Source organism: Ischnura elegans, chromosome 5 (assembly GCF_921293095.1).
Source record: "Ischnura elegans chromosome 5, ioIscEleg1.1, whole genome shotgun sequence".
Classification (NCBI taxonomy): domain Eukaryota; kingdom Metazoa; phylum Arthropoda; class Insecta; order Odonata; family Coenagrionidae; genus Ischnura; species Ischnura elegans.
Genome location: NC_060250.1, coordinates 16167352 through 16184304, shown reverse-complemented (window position 1 = coordinate 16184304; position 16953 = coordinate 16167352). Strand labels below are relative to the sequence as shown.

Sequence of the window (16953 nt, the reverse complement as noted above, 5' to 3'; positions counted from 1 at the left end):
TTTCAAAAAAAAGGGTCAAGTGTAAAAATGTTTTGAAAAGTAAGTACCACTTATGTATCAAGAGTTTCTGTTCTTATGAAGATTCTCAAATGATTCAATTTTTATTCTCTTGACGGAAAAGTTGTGCAGCATTCAAGCCCATTTTATTTTATAATCGACTGGATTACAACAGAAAAGGCAACTAAGATAAGAGTAGTCCAAGAGAAGTTCAAGTGGGAAGAAGTATTTATTTGATATTTTCGGAAATGCTAGGCCTTTCTAAATAAATAAGTTATTGGTCAGTTGTAGCAAGGAAGATTTTTTTTAATTTATTACAAATCTTCGTACATAATTAAATTTTCCGATGTGCCGGATGACTTAAATATTTTTACATTTTAAGAGTTCTGAGTGTTGATGATTGCCTTACTTTTGGCAAATATCAAACAGAGAATTTATATGATAGTAATTGATATGCCAAAGAAATGAGATATTTGAAGTCTTATCATATTTATTACTAAAGAAACGTTTTTGGCCCATGGCTGTCATTAGTTTGTATACAAATTTTAGTCTTCCAAAATTTGATGCCAAGACTCCTGCCCAAATTTTTTGCGTCCCATTTTTATTGCAAGTACTCGCACAAGATGGATTGTTCACTAGTTGAATTAGTTGTTGGTAATTCTGTGGTCTCAAGTAAGAGAAAATGTTCTGAGAAATGCACTTTGGAAAATCTAATGTTGCTGATTGAGTCACTAAAATTTTGGTCCATGTTATATGGAGCTTATGTTATGTGCTTGAGGTTTTTTCAAGGTGTACTGCAGCAACTCTATCAAATCTGAAACTAATTATTTTTGTGAGTTAAAATCCATCTTTTGCTTTGCTATTTTTCCAGTGTTTAATACAAAAATGCTACTCTAATGATATCCAAATGTTTACTATCCCTTGTCAAAAGCTTTGAAAACTTGTAGTCAGCTAATTTTTCCTCATCTCTCTGGAAAATAAGTGTATAAATACAAGTTGGTTGAGAAATACTTTTTAATAAATTCATTTGTATTATCAGGCCACAATGAGGTCTGGGTAACTTGTCCATCATCCTTTTTATATCTACATAATATGATTTATCTATTGGCCATTCAAAATAAGTAAAGTCTGTAATGTCAATATTTTGGATAGGAAAATTGGTGTTGCATAATTATTGATTATATTGTCTATCTCAGTAATTACACAGTGGAGCGTTACCTTTTGACATATTATCTGATGAATAAAAGTTGGCTGGATTCCTACTTTGTGTTTTTCAAATTCTTTACGTTCTTATTAAGAGACCTCAGTTATCTGAGTTGCAATTTATCCTCAGAAATGCAAGTTGTAGATTTGTCATATCGTGGCTGTGCCATGAAATGGTAAAATTGTGGTAAGTCAGGTTCCTCAGTTTTTCATGAAAGATTAATTTAAAAGATACATTGTATGTAATCTAATCCTATTTTTGTGTTTTTAACCATAATTTCACTGGTTCCGTCATTTTATTGTAGTTTTTTCACTGGATTTCATCGGAATTTTATTTTGTCAGTATACCAGGTCATTTATTATTTGAGTACTTATGAATTTTGATACAGCTATGTATCTTATTATTAGGTGTATTTAGCCAGGCACGCAGCTAGGTATTAAGGCTAGGAGGGGTTTTAAGTTTAGCTAAAACTGGGGGGTTTGGAATACGGGAGGTGTGGGTGCCCTCTCCCAGAAAATGTTTTGATAAATGGTTCAAAATGGTGAGTTTTGAGGCTTTCTGAGGGATATTTTATAAATCATTACACTATGATATAAGTAATATTTATCCAATTAAGTAAAATTTATTAATTTTTAAAATTTCTCCGAGTTCTGGGAAGGGTTTTATCCCCCAAAACCCCTCCTCGCTGCACCACTGCATTTCGCCACATTGACAAGGGACATCCCCAAGTTGTACTCTATGTATTTGGCTTAAACTTCATAGGCTGGTAGTGTTTGATAATAAAAGCTCAAATTTAAAAATTTCCTGTGTTGTTATGTCTATTGAGCGGAGATGTTAGCTTCCAAAGTTTCGTGATAATCACCCACTTTCTAACAAGGGGCCCCTAACTTGCACTGAGGAGGGTAACCACAGGTCAATAGGATGGCTAGCTAATGGAATTGGCAATCCCAAAACGTTTGCTTAAGATGATAAGATTTACCTATATTCAAATTAATTAGACACGGATGTTCAGAATGCAGATGGATGGACTAAGTGCAGTACTTGGGCAAGATGGGAATTAATGAATGGTTAGCCCAAACTTCCAACTAGAATAATTAGAGAGCAATAATTCCGATGTCCATGGCCAACGCAGGACAGTTAAGTCTCGAAGGAAAAGAACATATGGATTACATCAACCTCATTGGCTGAGAATCATTATTATATTTACCTCAAGAGTGGCAGAACGATATTAAATTCATCTCGCTAAATGAGCTTGGTAAAAAGAGTATGAACTGTTTTAGTAGGAGAGCAGAATAATTAAGGAGTTGCAAGTCATTGAAGGGGTTCAGATCTTTCATCAAATCAATGCATTTATTGACACCAACATTTCAATGACCATCCCCCAATCAACTTCGGGAATGGTCTTCCTCAGTGACGTCCTGGCAAAATTAGCAGTACCGGGACGCACTTTCCATAACTTTTTATAGAAGTGAAATATTACTCTGTTTTTTTTAATACAAGTTATTATTTACATTTTATTACAAAATTCTTTGTTTTGGTTACCAATGTATGTATTTGATTTTTTGAGGCAACAAAATGGATAGAATTGTCACATATTTAACTACTATGTCTTTTGTTGAAATTCGTGTGTAGGTTTCCGCGGCATTGTTCACGATGACTGCTAATTTTCGGGTTCTCCAGCCGCGTCTGTCGTTTATGGTTGACAGCAGTTTCGGGAGCCATCCTGCTTCCGAAACTGTTGTCAACCATAAATGACAGACGTGGCTGAAGAACCCGAAAATTAGCAGTCATTATGTCTTTTGTTAACCAGTACCGGAATGGCGTTCTGGCACCATGATACCAATGGCCTTCCTCCATCGCCAAAGGAATAAAGCCCTGAAGGTGTTGGATGAATTAGGCCTGAAAGTATTGGCAAAACGATCTGGGGAGAAAGAGCAGCTTACACAGTTAACATTCCCTGGATCTTACTCAAAGAAATGCAGTGACAGAAAGGGACGAAAGTATGTATTTAGGAAAACAAATCCCCTGAAAATGAGGAGCAGCAAATAATGCAGAACAAAATATTAGTCCCTCTAGTATGCAATTAATAGAACTTTTACTAAAACCAACGAGTTTGGAATCAAGAAAGACTTCATGAAAGAATTACACGTGCATTTCTCTGTAATAAATACAGTGAATAGGCAGGGCCGAATTTACCCAAAGTTACACTATAGGCACCTCTCCATTGAGTGCCCCTCCCCAACTTTTATGATAAGGCATAGCCACTCGCATGAGGTGATAGAAGGCACCCCTTGGACTGCGACACCCCTAGGCACGTGCCTATTTTGCCTTACGGTAAATCTGGCCCTGTGAACATAGGGTATCTCTTTATTGAGGAGCAGGAATTATATATAGGTTAAACAGTAAAGCAGAACACAATGTAATTTACTAGGGCAATTTAATCTACTAAGTATATTTCATAGACCGACTCAACCACAGGTATTTATTTATTGAAGTAGGACACCAACTTATGAACATACAATTGCATTGGAAAATTTGTTTTCCAAGTAGCCAACCAAGAACTGAGTATGTATATATGTAAACACAACTACGAGGTGGGGAGTACTAAAGAAAGGTATTACCCAAAAGTAGTAAAATCATTGATGATATTATTTAACTTTTCTAGTTCGAAATTCACCATGAAATAAAAAAAGAGTATTTCAACGGCAGGTTTTATTTATGAAAATGTTGACACAAGGCAACATAAATATATACAAGAAACAAAATACTCACGACATATACCCATCATTTGCACAAACAAGAATTTAACCTCAAGAGACCTACGGCTCCACCACACGCAGGCACTCATCGACAAATTTAACAAAAATAGGATACTGCATTGCCTGCTGAATTGCTTCTGACGGACGTTGCGATGAATCTATCACAGTAATCATGTGCCTTAAGTCTGAATCTTTCAAAATTTCTCTCAAGTCGGGGGATTCAGCTGAAAAAGAGGTAAGTTCTTTAGTTGTATGTAACAATTTTAATGAACTAGATCATATCAAGAAATCACAATTACCCAATAAGCTTAATTTGTCCAGGGGCACCGTATCTTCAGTCTGGAAAAAATATGTCTTCGGCAGCACCTCTGTTTTCTCATCTTCTGATAACTTCTCTGAGACTTTGCATTCGGATGCTTTGTGATGATTGTAGCAGACGACGGAACAGCTGCAAGATAATACCAAGAATAATGAATAAGGAGGAACAGAAAAGGTAATTATAATTTCCAAGAGAAATACTTACTACTTTACGAGGCACTTCGCACATTTATATTTGTAGGAAGCTGCCGAACATACTTCACACGTTTTGCTAGCCATCATCGCCCAATAATTACATACATATTTTGCTCAAAATGAAACCTCACAATCAGTATTAGTTCTTGGGAATATGTAGACGATCTAAATTTTAGTTTGGCATCGCCTCTTGTCTTAGAACATGAGAATGAGAAGCTGATAATAAGATTCTCAAACTCTACGATACTCCGTTGAAACTCCGCGTGTTTAGTTGCGCGAATTTTGTTTCCGGTATTCTATTGTTTAGGTAAAAGCTGTGTGCACGGAATTCAAAACTAAAAACTTGCGTGTTTTCTGCCAAGGGAAGGAGCATTTGTGTTTCAGATAGATATTCACCCTCCAGATTACAATTTAAGGTAAGAAAAGTTTTAAGCCTCTATATATAGTTTAAGATTACATAATAATTCTGAGTAATTGAGCGATCCTGAGAAATAAAATGGAAACCGACTGGAAAGACCTATTTACCATTCTCAATATTTTCCTATATTTCCCAATTAAAGATTTTAACAAAGGTATTAATCACAAAAAATATTTTGAAAGTATCAGCAATATATCTATTGACTATTAGGACACGTAGTTTTACAACAAATATATTTTCCTAATATGAGAGGTACAAGATCTCGTCGAAGAACAAAGCACTGCAGGAACAAGTGACTTTGTACGCAGTCACGTGCACAGGTGCAAAGTTAATTTCCCATAGCTGGAGTTTGTCATCCTCCAGTAAGGAAAAATAAATGGTAAAGCAGATAATTGAGTAATTCTTTTGTGATTGTTCCTCGACAGACGATGCTGAAACATAAAATATTAGTTAGACTTATGAAGAAAGACGCACTGGGTGAGAATTTTGGTGAATTATGGGCGTGGGAGGGGCGAGCGGGGTGGGGACACGAGCGGCCGTCGCCCAAAATCCATTTACCCCTATGAAAAAATTGTATAAATCTGTATAAAATTTGTATACATCTTATGCATTATCATGGCAATTGTATAAGAAATAAGAATATATACAAATTTTATACAGGTTTATACAATTTTTTCATAGGGGTAGTTACAGCTGTCGGACAATACCGGAATAGAGGTTCATATCCAAAGTTCGCACACCCGCCACTCGAGAAGCCTTTTCATAAACCGTAGGCTCCTTTCCTGCGTTCTCGGATCTAAAAATATTTCATCACTTCTCTAAAAGATGGTAACATCAATGCATCATGCCGACGAGGTGCCAAATAAGAGACAAGTCGTCTCACTACGCATCATTTTTTACCTTCTACCATCTTCCAATTTATGTTATCAAAGATGAACGCCCTCCTAGCAGCACACCCGGGATGAATTTTGCTATATTTGAGACGTGGGAGGGGGAGAAGCAAGCAGGGAGGCGGGAGGGGCCTGCCGCTCTTGTATCCGCGATGCTGCGTGGGGATTGGAATATTTTCTTTGCGGACGCAGACTCAAATTAGGCATTGTGTGGTTACACGGTGGCAGATACATCAAAATGGATGAAATTTTTCTTCTAGAAATTCAGTAAACTTGGCATAATCTATAGGGAATGACCATAAAATATTAAATTTTTTGAATTTTGACCCTCCCCCCCTAAATTGCATTTGAGCGACGATCAGGGGTTTATCTAGAGGTCTCAAAATTTTCAGGCCTTATTTTTGATCGCCCCACAACTTTTTTTCATTGGGCCAGATGGATTTGAAACAAATCGATTTTTCCGATCCGCCCTATTGTAGAGGATACCCTCTTGGGGGAGGAAATTCCTTTTTAAATTAAGTCTATTTACGACTATTTTACTTTTGCCATTTCCCACATTAATACTGAGATTGGGATTTCAATGCTGGTCTCAGGTCATGGTAATTGTGAGGCACTACAGAACCATGCTTAATAAAGGTAAAAAAGACTGGAATTCAAATCATATTTTATTTGTGCCCTCCACCAATGCAACCCATAGAAATAACTAGTGACTATCGGTTCAATTCTCTTCCTTCCTTGACCTTCAGCTCTCAGCACATCTATATGGAACCGTTTAAGGTCCTTCCTCCAAACTCCTTCCTCACCTTAACCTAGGACCTCAACTTTTAATGATACGCACACAAAGTGATCGTTGAGTCTGCTATGGAGTTGCACTCTTTAATGTGGGTGATGGATGATCACTCTGGAGGTTCTTTATTGGACGGGGGAATCTGTGAACTGGTCCGTAAATTCATCATTGGTAGGTTGCAATGGTACCTGTTTTGGCATCACAAAAGAGCAAATAATTTGCTTCCCTTCAGGAGTCTTCACCACGAATGCATTCCCTCTCTCGGATAGCACCTGAATAGGACTGGGAGAAACATTGGTGAAAACTTATTTCCCTTTTTCTGCCTCACAAGAACTGTACCCCTGGGTGGAGATCCCTTTCTTAAGGCTTTCTAGCTGCATCGGTATAGGCTTCCATGCTTGCCTTCTTTATACATTTCTGATTGTGTATTCCAGCATCACACCCACCCCCTTGAAGAATTCTCTGGACCTTATCTCGCCACTCCCACTCAAACATTATTTGGCCTGTGAAATTCTGGTAGTTGAGTGATTAGTGGTCCTGCAGGTGAACAGATGCTGCAGCATAGCAGTTTTGATGTTTAACCTTGGAGAATGAGCTATTTTCATTATTAATTAATTGTAGATATATTATGCATTTCTACTTCACTGTTAGCTTGTAGGCATCTGGGCATTGTAAGCTGATGGCAAATAGCATTTTGGTCACAAAAATCTCGAAAAGCTGTCCCACACAACTGCTGTACCCTGTCCTGGTGCAATGTCTCAGGAATACCAAAGTAGAAAAACATTTCATAAAGAATATCCATACTGTGGTCTGTTGTGGTCACCTTGGTGATATAAGCTTTGACCCAGCAGCTATAGCAATCAAATGCCACTAGGATGTACTTGGTTGAGTATCATGTAGTTGGTAGTATCAAGTACTAAGTTGCTACATTCCTGCACCATTTCAGTTGATTTTATTGTTCAGTTGATTTCATTTGCTACCATGTTTGTCGAATCTACTAACAAGCTGACATTCTTCACATTTCTTGCAATATTATTTTGACTTCACAGTCCATGTTTGCCTACCGCACTTTGAAGCACAGACATTTTTTTTTTCACTATTTCAGGGGGTCTTTCGTGTGCTAAGTCGATAACTCAAATCCAGACACACCCCGGCATGAATAATCTCACGTGCCTTAGCACAACCTGATGAGACACAAACATTTCATTCTTTTGACTCGTAGGTTATTAAATCAGTGGGCTATTTGTCTGACAAAATGCATTCCCTTATTCTAGTTATCAGAGGGTCAGCTGATGATGTCCTCCAACTTCAAAGTTTTCAGTATCACCTAACTTCCCACCAAATAGATGTGATGGTCCTGGTCACCGTGGGATAAATTTTTTTCATTTTCCTCCAATTGGGATAAGGTATCTGCAACGTTGGTAAATTCAATACTCTTGAGTCAACCAACTTTCTCTTTCCTGATCGGTGGGACATGACATGGGTTCAGTCCAGTATGAGATCTGTTTGGTAAATGTAGTGATGTCATGATGATAGCCACCCTAAGAGCAGTAGCGTAGCAAGGGGGGAGGTCCAGGGGGTCCTAACCCCCCCCCAAAATATAGAAACACAATTTCTTTCCTTCATAAAAGAAAAAAAAAACATTGTGAAATCATGAATTTATAAAAGATTTATTTGACGAATGAAGTTTTTTGCTCATGAAAAGGGTTAAAATTAGTTGAAAACCCTCTACTTAGTACCCTGTTTTTAAAAAAATTTTCTATCTTGATTTTGGGCCTCCACCGAATGAAAATCCTGGCTACCCCACTACACCTCATGCTACTTCATGACGAAAAGTTATTCACTGTATCTTCTCTTCATATTATATCCATTTTAGGGTCTTTTGGGGTTATTTTGTGCAAAATAACTATGCCCTATGTAACAATGAACAATGAATCAATTTATTGTGTCATGAATACAATTGAGTCGCACTCAGAGAATCGGTGAATCGCGACGTCCGCGGATTCAGTTACGGTTTTGTGCTACGGCTGGCAAGTCTCACTTGCGTGGCCTCAGGGATGCTACTCTCGGAGAAGGGCACCAAATCCCTAGGGTACCATTACCCTGCCGGCGCCAAGGGTCCTCCACCTGTCTCCCTCCAGGCAGTGCTGCCTTTCGGCGGTAGCGCGGCATGATTTGAACGCTACATCCATGAATTCCCAACAAAAACCTTAGAGAATGAATTTTTTGTGCTATATGGATGTTGATTGGAATTGGTGAAAAAATGAATGAGAAGAATACACTGGAAACATTGTAAAATATCCTGAATATATAAAGCAGTAGTTCACTGAAATTATTGAATTACTGAACTCAGTATACTACTCGTATAAAGTGGACGGGGTTCAATTCTGCATAAAATACAGGTTCACAAGTCCCTTAAAACTGGCAGCAAGTGGGTTCATCTCTGTTTTCAGTGTGTCGAGTGTTTCAGTAATGTTAACTGATGCTTTGGGATCTCCCGTGCGTTCCATGCCTGACCCATAAACTCCTGAGTACCCCAAAGCCTCCCACTTCTCCCCTTGTATGTGTAACATCGCCTCACCCACCCCACCCATCGGCTTGATTGACGGACCAGGGAGACGAGAGAAGGGTGGGTGGTCAGAGGTAGGTTACTATATGTAGCATATGATGGATTGTTCTCTTACTTCTATAATTCTAGTAAATGTCTCTCAGCTGTAAGAAGATTCTTCTTTTTGTAGAAAGTCCTCTTTGCCTGCACTATTCTATGGACTATTTCTTCCTTGTTTCATCCATTGTTCATTATTCAACTTCCTAGGTGACAAAACTCTTTCACCTCCTCAAACTTTTGTTTTTACAACTAAATGTTTGTTCTAGCCTTCTTTTCTTCTTTTGCTGCATACTTATATTTTAGTCTTCTTTTGTTGATTTTTAGCTGATATCTGGTCATTTTCCTTCTCATATCGGTCAAAGTCTTCTTCGAATCATTCTCTGTCTATGCTTATCGTTTCTTTGAGGATATTGACACGTAAGCCTTCTCCTTGATTTCATTGATGGCTTTCTTAATGTAAACATTACAAATTATGAGGGGCAGTTCACACGTTTGTCTCACCTCTTTTCCTATTCTTGCATCTGACAATTGGGACCAGATTTTATCACAGCTACTTGATTTTTATAATGACTTTGCAAAATTCTACGATCATTGCTGAGCACTCCATTTTCTTTCACAATTCTAATGAATGATTTCCATTCCACATTATCAAATACCTTCTCCAAGTCCACAAATGCTATGCTGTTTTTTTCCATTCTCTTCCATACAAGTAGCCTAAGAGCAAGAATCGCTTATTTTGTGCCCTTGCTTTTCTAGATCTGAATTGGTGCTAATCCAGGAATTCTTCTGCTTTGTTTTATTCTCCAGCAGATGATTCTCGTCAGTCTCTTTGATGTATTTGTCGCCAGACAGATGGTCCTATAATCTCCATACTTCTCTGCTCTCTTCTTTTTGGGAATAGGAATAATGATATTTTTCTTGAAGTCACATGATATTCATATCTCCTTTCGTGTACATATTGTGGATTGTTTTCTTTAGTTGAATTAAAGTCTTCTCCTCTGTATTTTTGATTAGCTCTGCTAGATTATCATCTACTCCTGGAGCTTTATTCTTTCGCAGGTCTCATGTTGCAGCCTCAAACTCTGATCTTACGATGCTGGCTCCCATGTCAATTCTATTCTGTATCACTTTCCTGTTCGATAATTTTGGAGCTGAGTTTGCTTTTGCTGTATAACTCATCCAGTATTACAAGGATGCCGACTTACAAAAAATATTGGAGGGGCCCAAACCGAGGATCTTGCCCCGGGAAATTTTATAAGTAGTGAGTTTTAAGCATGATCAGCATTAGAACCCTGATAACTCGAATCTTGATATCTGGGCACTCCAGGGAAAATAGGCAAGCCTGACACATTTTTTCCTCACACCCATAATGAATTTTTGAGGGGGCTCGGGCCCCCTCAGGCCCCATGGAGTCGGTGCCACTGAGCTATTATTTCCACCTCTTAGATTTGTCTTTGTTGGTCTAAATATATTTTTCAAAATATTTCCGTACTAGTCCCTTTTGGTGCTTCTTCACATCATGTACTCTGCCCCTTGAAATGGTTTCTCAATTTTGTGAAGAGTACTCAGGATCGCCACCGAGTCAGAAACTGCATAACTGCCGGCGTTTCGATGTCCGACTCAACCATCGTCCTCAGGGCTGTGAGTGTCGAGTGAGAGTCGATTTTTCCTTGCTTATATGCAGTCACTCTCATGGTCAGGTGACTGTTGATTGGCTGTCATTTGTGTCGTGCTCGGATTGACTGGTGTGTTGGTGATGATTTTGCCTTGCCATTTTGATGGTTTTGAGCACAGCTTTCCAAGTGTTGCTCAATGCATATCCGGAATCTCTATTGACTGTGTTCTTGGCCAGTCTGATTTCAATTGACTCTTTGATAAGTCGATCCCAAAAGCCATTGGATCGGCAGAGCATCTTGGTGTTGTCAAACTCAACTGTATTTCTGCATTCCATCCAATGCTCTGCGATGGCTGACTTTTCGGGCTGCCCTAAGCAGAGGTGGCGCTTGTGTTCCGAGCAGGTGCCTTTATACTCTCTCATTTCGATTTCCCTATCCATATTTTCAAGTTATTTTTCCATCCTGGCCATAGCTGGCGACAGGGTTCCAATCACCTAAAGCAATAATGTTTTCTTTACTCCTTACCTGTTTGATAACTGCCAGGATATCTTCAAGACTTCGTAGCAAGTGAGCAATGAGGAAGTTTGGAGAATAGTAGGAGAGAAGAAAGGTCTACTGAAAACCTGTCAATAAGAGGGCAAAGCAACAGACTTGGCCATACCTTGAGGCATAATTCACAGTGTCCGGCGATATCTGGTGGAAATGTTTTACATCCATGGGAATAAAATAAAATGGTAAACTTCCACACAATTTCATTTACAAAGTACCTACCGACCCGGTTTCGACACGTAGTGTCATTATCAAGACTTCTTGAGGCATGATGCCCTGATGAAGGCAATCGTCGAGGGACAAGGGATGGCATGATCGGAAAACGAATACTGCATTAATTATATGGAGCAGGTAAAGAAGGTATCATCATCATCATCACTGGTCAAAAAAAATCCAAAGATTGGTTTGATGCAGCTCTCCACTCAACTCTCTTATCAGCTAATCTTTTCATGAGCACACCTCGCACTTACGGGCGGCCCTCGACTTCGTCACCCCCCCGACCTCACGCAGCCGCCCCCTGGCGACCCTCGCTCCTTTGAAAGTGCGTCGTAGGGGCACGCACCCACCTTCCCCCCGCGCCCAGCTACGCAACTGCCCACTGGGAGAGCTGTGTAGTAATTGCCTGCAAGTGTTACCTTACTCCTCATATACTCATTCCACTGTTTCTTAGGGGCTAAATCATTTTAGGCCTTTTTGTATATTAACATAACATAAAAAAATGCTATAATTCGAAACTCGTTAAAACGTGAAACATAATATTAAGTAACGCTTGACATTGGAGTTGAAGGAATAAAAACTTTGCTTTTCCCACATAATGATTTATTTTGTCCGACCATGGTTTTGCAGCTGCGTAATTCCGAGGACCAAAATCTGACCGGGCATTTGTCTCATGGGTCACCGATTTCGATCAAATTGGGCAAATATTCGTCATTCAATTAGAAAACGAAAACTCCAAAATAAAAAAGAAACAGTAAATATAAAGGGCCATTCATGCGTGCCACCCGACTAAAACTTTGTTTCCTAAATCAACGCCCAGTGTACATTTCGTGCGACGGTCGTATCTGCCTCGCTACTCTAGAAATATGCGTCAAATGCAGTTGAGTACATTCGGACATGCCTGTTTCTACATCTCTTGCTCGTACCCTGCGTGTAAGGGTTCTTCATTTCGCGCTCGGAAGCAACTCTCCATTATTGCACCGCATTCTGTATTGTCATTGAGGCTATTCAATTCCCAGTACAAACATTTTGGCTTTCTAATTATATTTTGTGAGCCTCAGTGGCGCCGGGGCTAAGTCCTCGCCTGGTAACCTGAAGTTAGCGGTTTCGAGTTCCGCCTGCACAAAATACCTCTATTTAGAGCAATGGTTTTGGTGTGGTATATTGCTTGTTCGATGTAAGGCCATTATTTGATGTTCTTCGGGATAAAGGGAAGTAAATAATAAAATATATAGTACTCCACTGGGGAGACGTGTGTCGCCTTACTTTCTGGTGGCCTTATATTTGTAATTTTTCATCAAAACTTTCCATTTGGTATTTCCGTTATCAAATCGAGGAAGAAAGTAGTTTTAACTGTGTAAGATCGAGTACTTGGACATCTCTTTTTTATTTAACAACCTCCTCTCCTAAAACAAAGTTTTTCAACGCCTCGACAAAAAAACCAACTTAACTAAATTGAACTTATTCAGTGTTTCAACCCGAGGGTTGGTGGATAGGTGAGGGCAAAGCTCATCCTGAAAGTGTGAAATCCGTGTGAATTTCACTCTGGGTACGGGTACGGGTCCAGTTCCTTTCTCTAGATCATGCGAACTTAAAGGATTTTGTATTTGGGTGTCCGAAGGATTCACCCGGGAAATGAACCCGGGACCCTTCGATCGGCAGCCAAGCAATCTACCCACTACGCTACCACGCTCCCCAAAATTGAACTAATAGCATATAAAGAGACTAAATTTGTTGTAAAAAAATAAGTAAATTCGGTGGCTTAACTATGGAGGAGGGATGAGGGGATAGATCCCCCCCCCCTCCAAAGCCTCAGAGGAGTGAAAAAAATATTTAAGACCATTTTCTAGTTTTGGCATATAGTAACTGCAGGTAAAATTTTTGAATAAAAAAATGAAAAATGTATTTCCATGCATGGGGGTTGGGAAGCGTCGCCACCGCAGGCCATCCTATCCCCCCACAAAGCATATTCCTACTTTCGCCACTGAGTAAATTAATTCTTACAAGAAGGCGTCGTTACAGAGGAGTCCCCCAGAACACCCGCCTATTTTAAATTGGACTCTATTACTTCCCTTAGCTATTTAAAGTTGTAGGCTGAGATCAGGGTCTCAGATCCGAAACATCATCTAAATTTGATAATATTAACTACTAAACGCCAGTGCTTAGTATAGAAAATTTTATCGAAAATTCAGGTAGATATCGGGAACAAATTTCAACGGAGACCAAGCATTATATTACGGCCGTTACGGTAAAAATTAATTTTGACTATGCATTTCAGCATGCAAACGAAATTGATTCCATATATCTTGACAATTAATGGTTTTCTTATGCGTGAGAATTGAAAAAATAATAGTATAGGCAAACCAAGCACCTCTCTCTCCCCGATGCAAACTTCTGGCTACCTGCCTGCTTGTAAGAGGGCAAGAGAGTCACGGAGTGGTATCACATCTGGCGGACGGAATAATATAGTTTAATTGCCCTTCACACATTACCACTGTACGCTGAGGAGACGGTAAGATAGGTATTGGATGAATTGTAAGCTAGAGTAAATGTGGGGGAATGATGTTTAAATCGGTGACGTTCGTAGATGATCAAGTGCTGATTAGCAAGCCAGCGAGAAGGCTGCAGGCTCTAGTGGATGCGTTAGACTAGCGCTGCGAGGGTTATGGCATGAGGATTAATCACAAGAAGACCAAGGTTATGCGGTTTTGTAAAGCATCTCGAGCTAGGAGTGTTAGACTCAAGGTGAATACAGGTGAGCAAAACTTGAGCAGGAAGAGCAATACAACTATTTGGGCAGCATATTTGGGGAATATGGAGGTAGCAGAAAGGACATCTGGAAGAGAATTGCGTTATAAATTAAGGCATTCATGAACAGGAAGAAGATTGTGAGAGGATCGTTATGCAAGAGTTCAAAGAAAAGGGTAGTGAAGAGTCTGATGTGGAGTGTAGCGCTTTACGGTGCCGAAACATGGAGGCTTCGGAAGGAATACGAGAGAAGATTGAAGGCGATCAAGATGTGGGTATGGAGAAGAACGGAGAAAGTGAAGTGGACGACGAGGATCGGCGAAGTGCGGACATGGAGGGTAAGGAAAATATTCTAGATGAGTTACAGAAGAGGAATAACGTATTGAATGAGCGAGTTCTGAGCGGCGAGGGGATGTTGAAAACTGTGTGGGAGGGTAGAATGTTAGGTAAATAAGGAAGAGGACGGAAGATAATGTGATTATTAGATAGAATGGAAGGGAATAGGATTAATTGTGTATTGAAGAGGGAAGGGAGAGGGAAACTGCGAGAATACTTTGTAAATACTCCGTGCAAACCTATCTTAATTGGCGGAATGCTTTAATTGAAAGACTGTCATCAATGGGACGGAGGAGTGTAGGGGTCAACGCCCTCGATCGCTCGTCCTCGCCAATCGCCTCTCTCCGAGACCACAGAGGCGAGGGGGAAAAGGGACGAAGATATATAGAAAGGCCTCCCACATTCAATTTTTGCGTTAGGTCAGGAAACGCCGAACAAGAGGGAGGAGGGAAGGGGGAGGCGAGTCCGGGGAGCTTTTTTCGAGGTCAGCAGAGACTTCTCTCTCTCTCTCTTCGCGGGCGGCGGTGACCCACAAAAGACGCGGAGGAGACGGATCACAGAAAGAACCATCCCCCTTTCCTTCCCCCCCCCCCCCCCCACCGGAATCATCTTGCAAGCCGGCCGGCCGGCATCCCTCCTTTTCCACATTCCTTTCCCCCTCCCCCGCCCCTCATGCACAGTTCGCGCGGGGGCAGCATTCCTTCCGCCTCCCCACCCCTTTTCCCTCCGCAGACATTCCTCCCCCTCCCCCCCAAGAGGATCTGCACCACTGCAGAGAAAAATCGAATGAAGGCAAGTCCTCCACTGAAGGTAAGGTAAGTGCCTTCGTCCATGAGGTGAACTTTGAATTTTTACACCCATGCAACCGTGGCAGCTTGACCACAAAAGTATTCAACTTCCAATACAGTCAAACGGGGTAAAGTGGAGTGCAGTAAACTGGGTACGCGATTTTCTGAGTGATCTTAAGCAACAAGTAGTTATTGATGGGATTTGCTCTGATGTAGTTCAAGTGACATCAGGTGTCCCACAAGGAAGAGTAATCGGCCCCCTTTTGTTCAGTATGAGCATAAATGACCTGTGATCCCTGATAAGCAGTAGAATTCGTTTATTTGCTGACGACTCTGTCATCTATTTGAGGGTCCTGAGGTGGATGAATGGGAAGGGAGAAGAATGAAGGTAAGTTGTGGAAAAGGTCGGGGTACTCCGTGGAACATAGAGGCGAGCAGGTTTCTGTTGGCTTCGCGTTTATGAACTAACGCCCTCTCTAGAACCTCTATGACGTGGACTACACAGCAGAAGACAGTGGCGTAACTAGGAATATGCTTTGGGGGGATGGGAGAACCTGGGGGGAGCGACCCCCACCCCCTGGATAACGGGGATTCCCGGAAAAGTTTTGAAAAATGATATGCCTGGGAATAACTTTTTACATCATTTTGTCACTTACAATTTAACTTTAAGCAAATGCAGTTACTGTACATCAAAAAATAAAATATCTCAAAAAAATGTTTAAAATATTTTTTTATTTCTCTGAGGCTTAGGGGGAGGATCTATCCCCTAATACCCCCCCCCCCCCCGTAGTTACGCCACTGGCAGAAGATGATTATTATCTACCCTAATTTTTCCTCTTGAGTTCTTTGAAATATCTTACGCGAAAGGATTATCTTACAGCAATATTCCTATTCATTACTTAAGTGATGACTTGGTGGTGACATAAGCAAGTGATGAAGGACGTAAAATAGGAAAATCATGATGCAAGTGTTAGAAGACTAACTGATGGGAAAATAGAGGGGAGAGCTGCGTCAAACTAATCTAAGGATTGATTGTCGATGTTGGTGACCACCCACTGAACCCCAAAAGACAAGGATTCGGAATCAATTCACATTTTCTGTCTGTCACCTCCCTTTTGTACCAAAACAAAACCTATAGAAACCATGATTTTGGGCATTTTCTGATGAATGGTCGCCTTTTAATTTACTCCCGATTCTGTTATCGATGAATTTCGTTGGAACACGCTGTAATCTCACCCTTGCAATGACCTGCTTCGAGCGACAACTCGTTCCCCCTTTTCCCAACACGGAATGTCTGAAATCCAAATCTTCCTGAAACGTCTCCTTCGTAGCAATTGGACCAGGCCTAAATTGACCAGACTGGAGAATTGCGAACTTGAGAGGAGGTAGGGCCAGTTTCATAACCATCTCAAACGTTGTAACTCGGCTCTAAGCGGCCAGTAGACGAGCAAAGGCAGCTTTTTTTTATTTGTAGCCAAAGCTAGGGAAAAATAAAACTCCTATCCGTGGACCTTCATTTATAAA

General features: G+C 40.4%; 1 protein-coding gene across 2 annotated transcripts; it reads right to left on the bottom strand.

Annotated features, from left to right (window-relative positions):
• Positions 1–3898: 3898 nt before the first annotated feature.
• On the bottom strand, positions 3899–4752 carry LOC124159652 (zinc finger HIT domain-containing protein 3). 2 transcript variants are annotated; one of them, XM_046535561.1, is made up of 3 exons: positions 4484–4752; positions 4260–4408; positions 3899–4184 (listed from the first exon to the last, which is right to left on the bottom strand). In XM_046535561.1, exons 1-3 carry the CDS (start codon positions 4558–4560, stop codon positions 4021–4023), a joined length of 390 nt encoding a protein of 129 aa, XP_046391517.1. In that variant the 5' UTR covers positions 4561–4752; the 3' UTR covers positions 3899–4020. The 2 variants fall into 2 exon arrangements, with proteins under 2 accessions (XP_046391517.1, XP_046391518.1); XM_046535562.1 differs by having other exon boundaries at positions 3899–4181.
• Between the last annotated feature and the right edge of the window lie 12201 nt (positions 4753–16953).

What these genes read in the sequence shown, in the direction of transcription:
- LOC124159652 (XM_046535561.1), bottom strand. Translation starts at nt 4,560, where the DNA reads ATGATGGCTAGCAAAACGTGTGAAGTATGTTCGGCAGCTTCCTACAAA. An exon ending in GCGAAGTGCCTCGTAAAGTA is followed by an intron (nt 4,409 to 4,483) that starts GTAAGTATTTCT and finishes ATTATCTTGCAG; the next exon opens with CTGTTCCGTCGTCTGCTACA. An exon ending in GGACAAATTAAGCTTATTGG is followed by an intron (nt 4,185 to 4,259) that starts GTAATTGTGATT and finishes CCTCTTTTTCAG; the next exon opens with CTGAATCCCCCGACTTGAGA.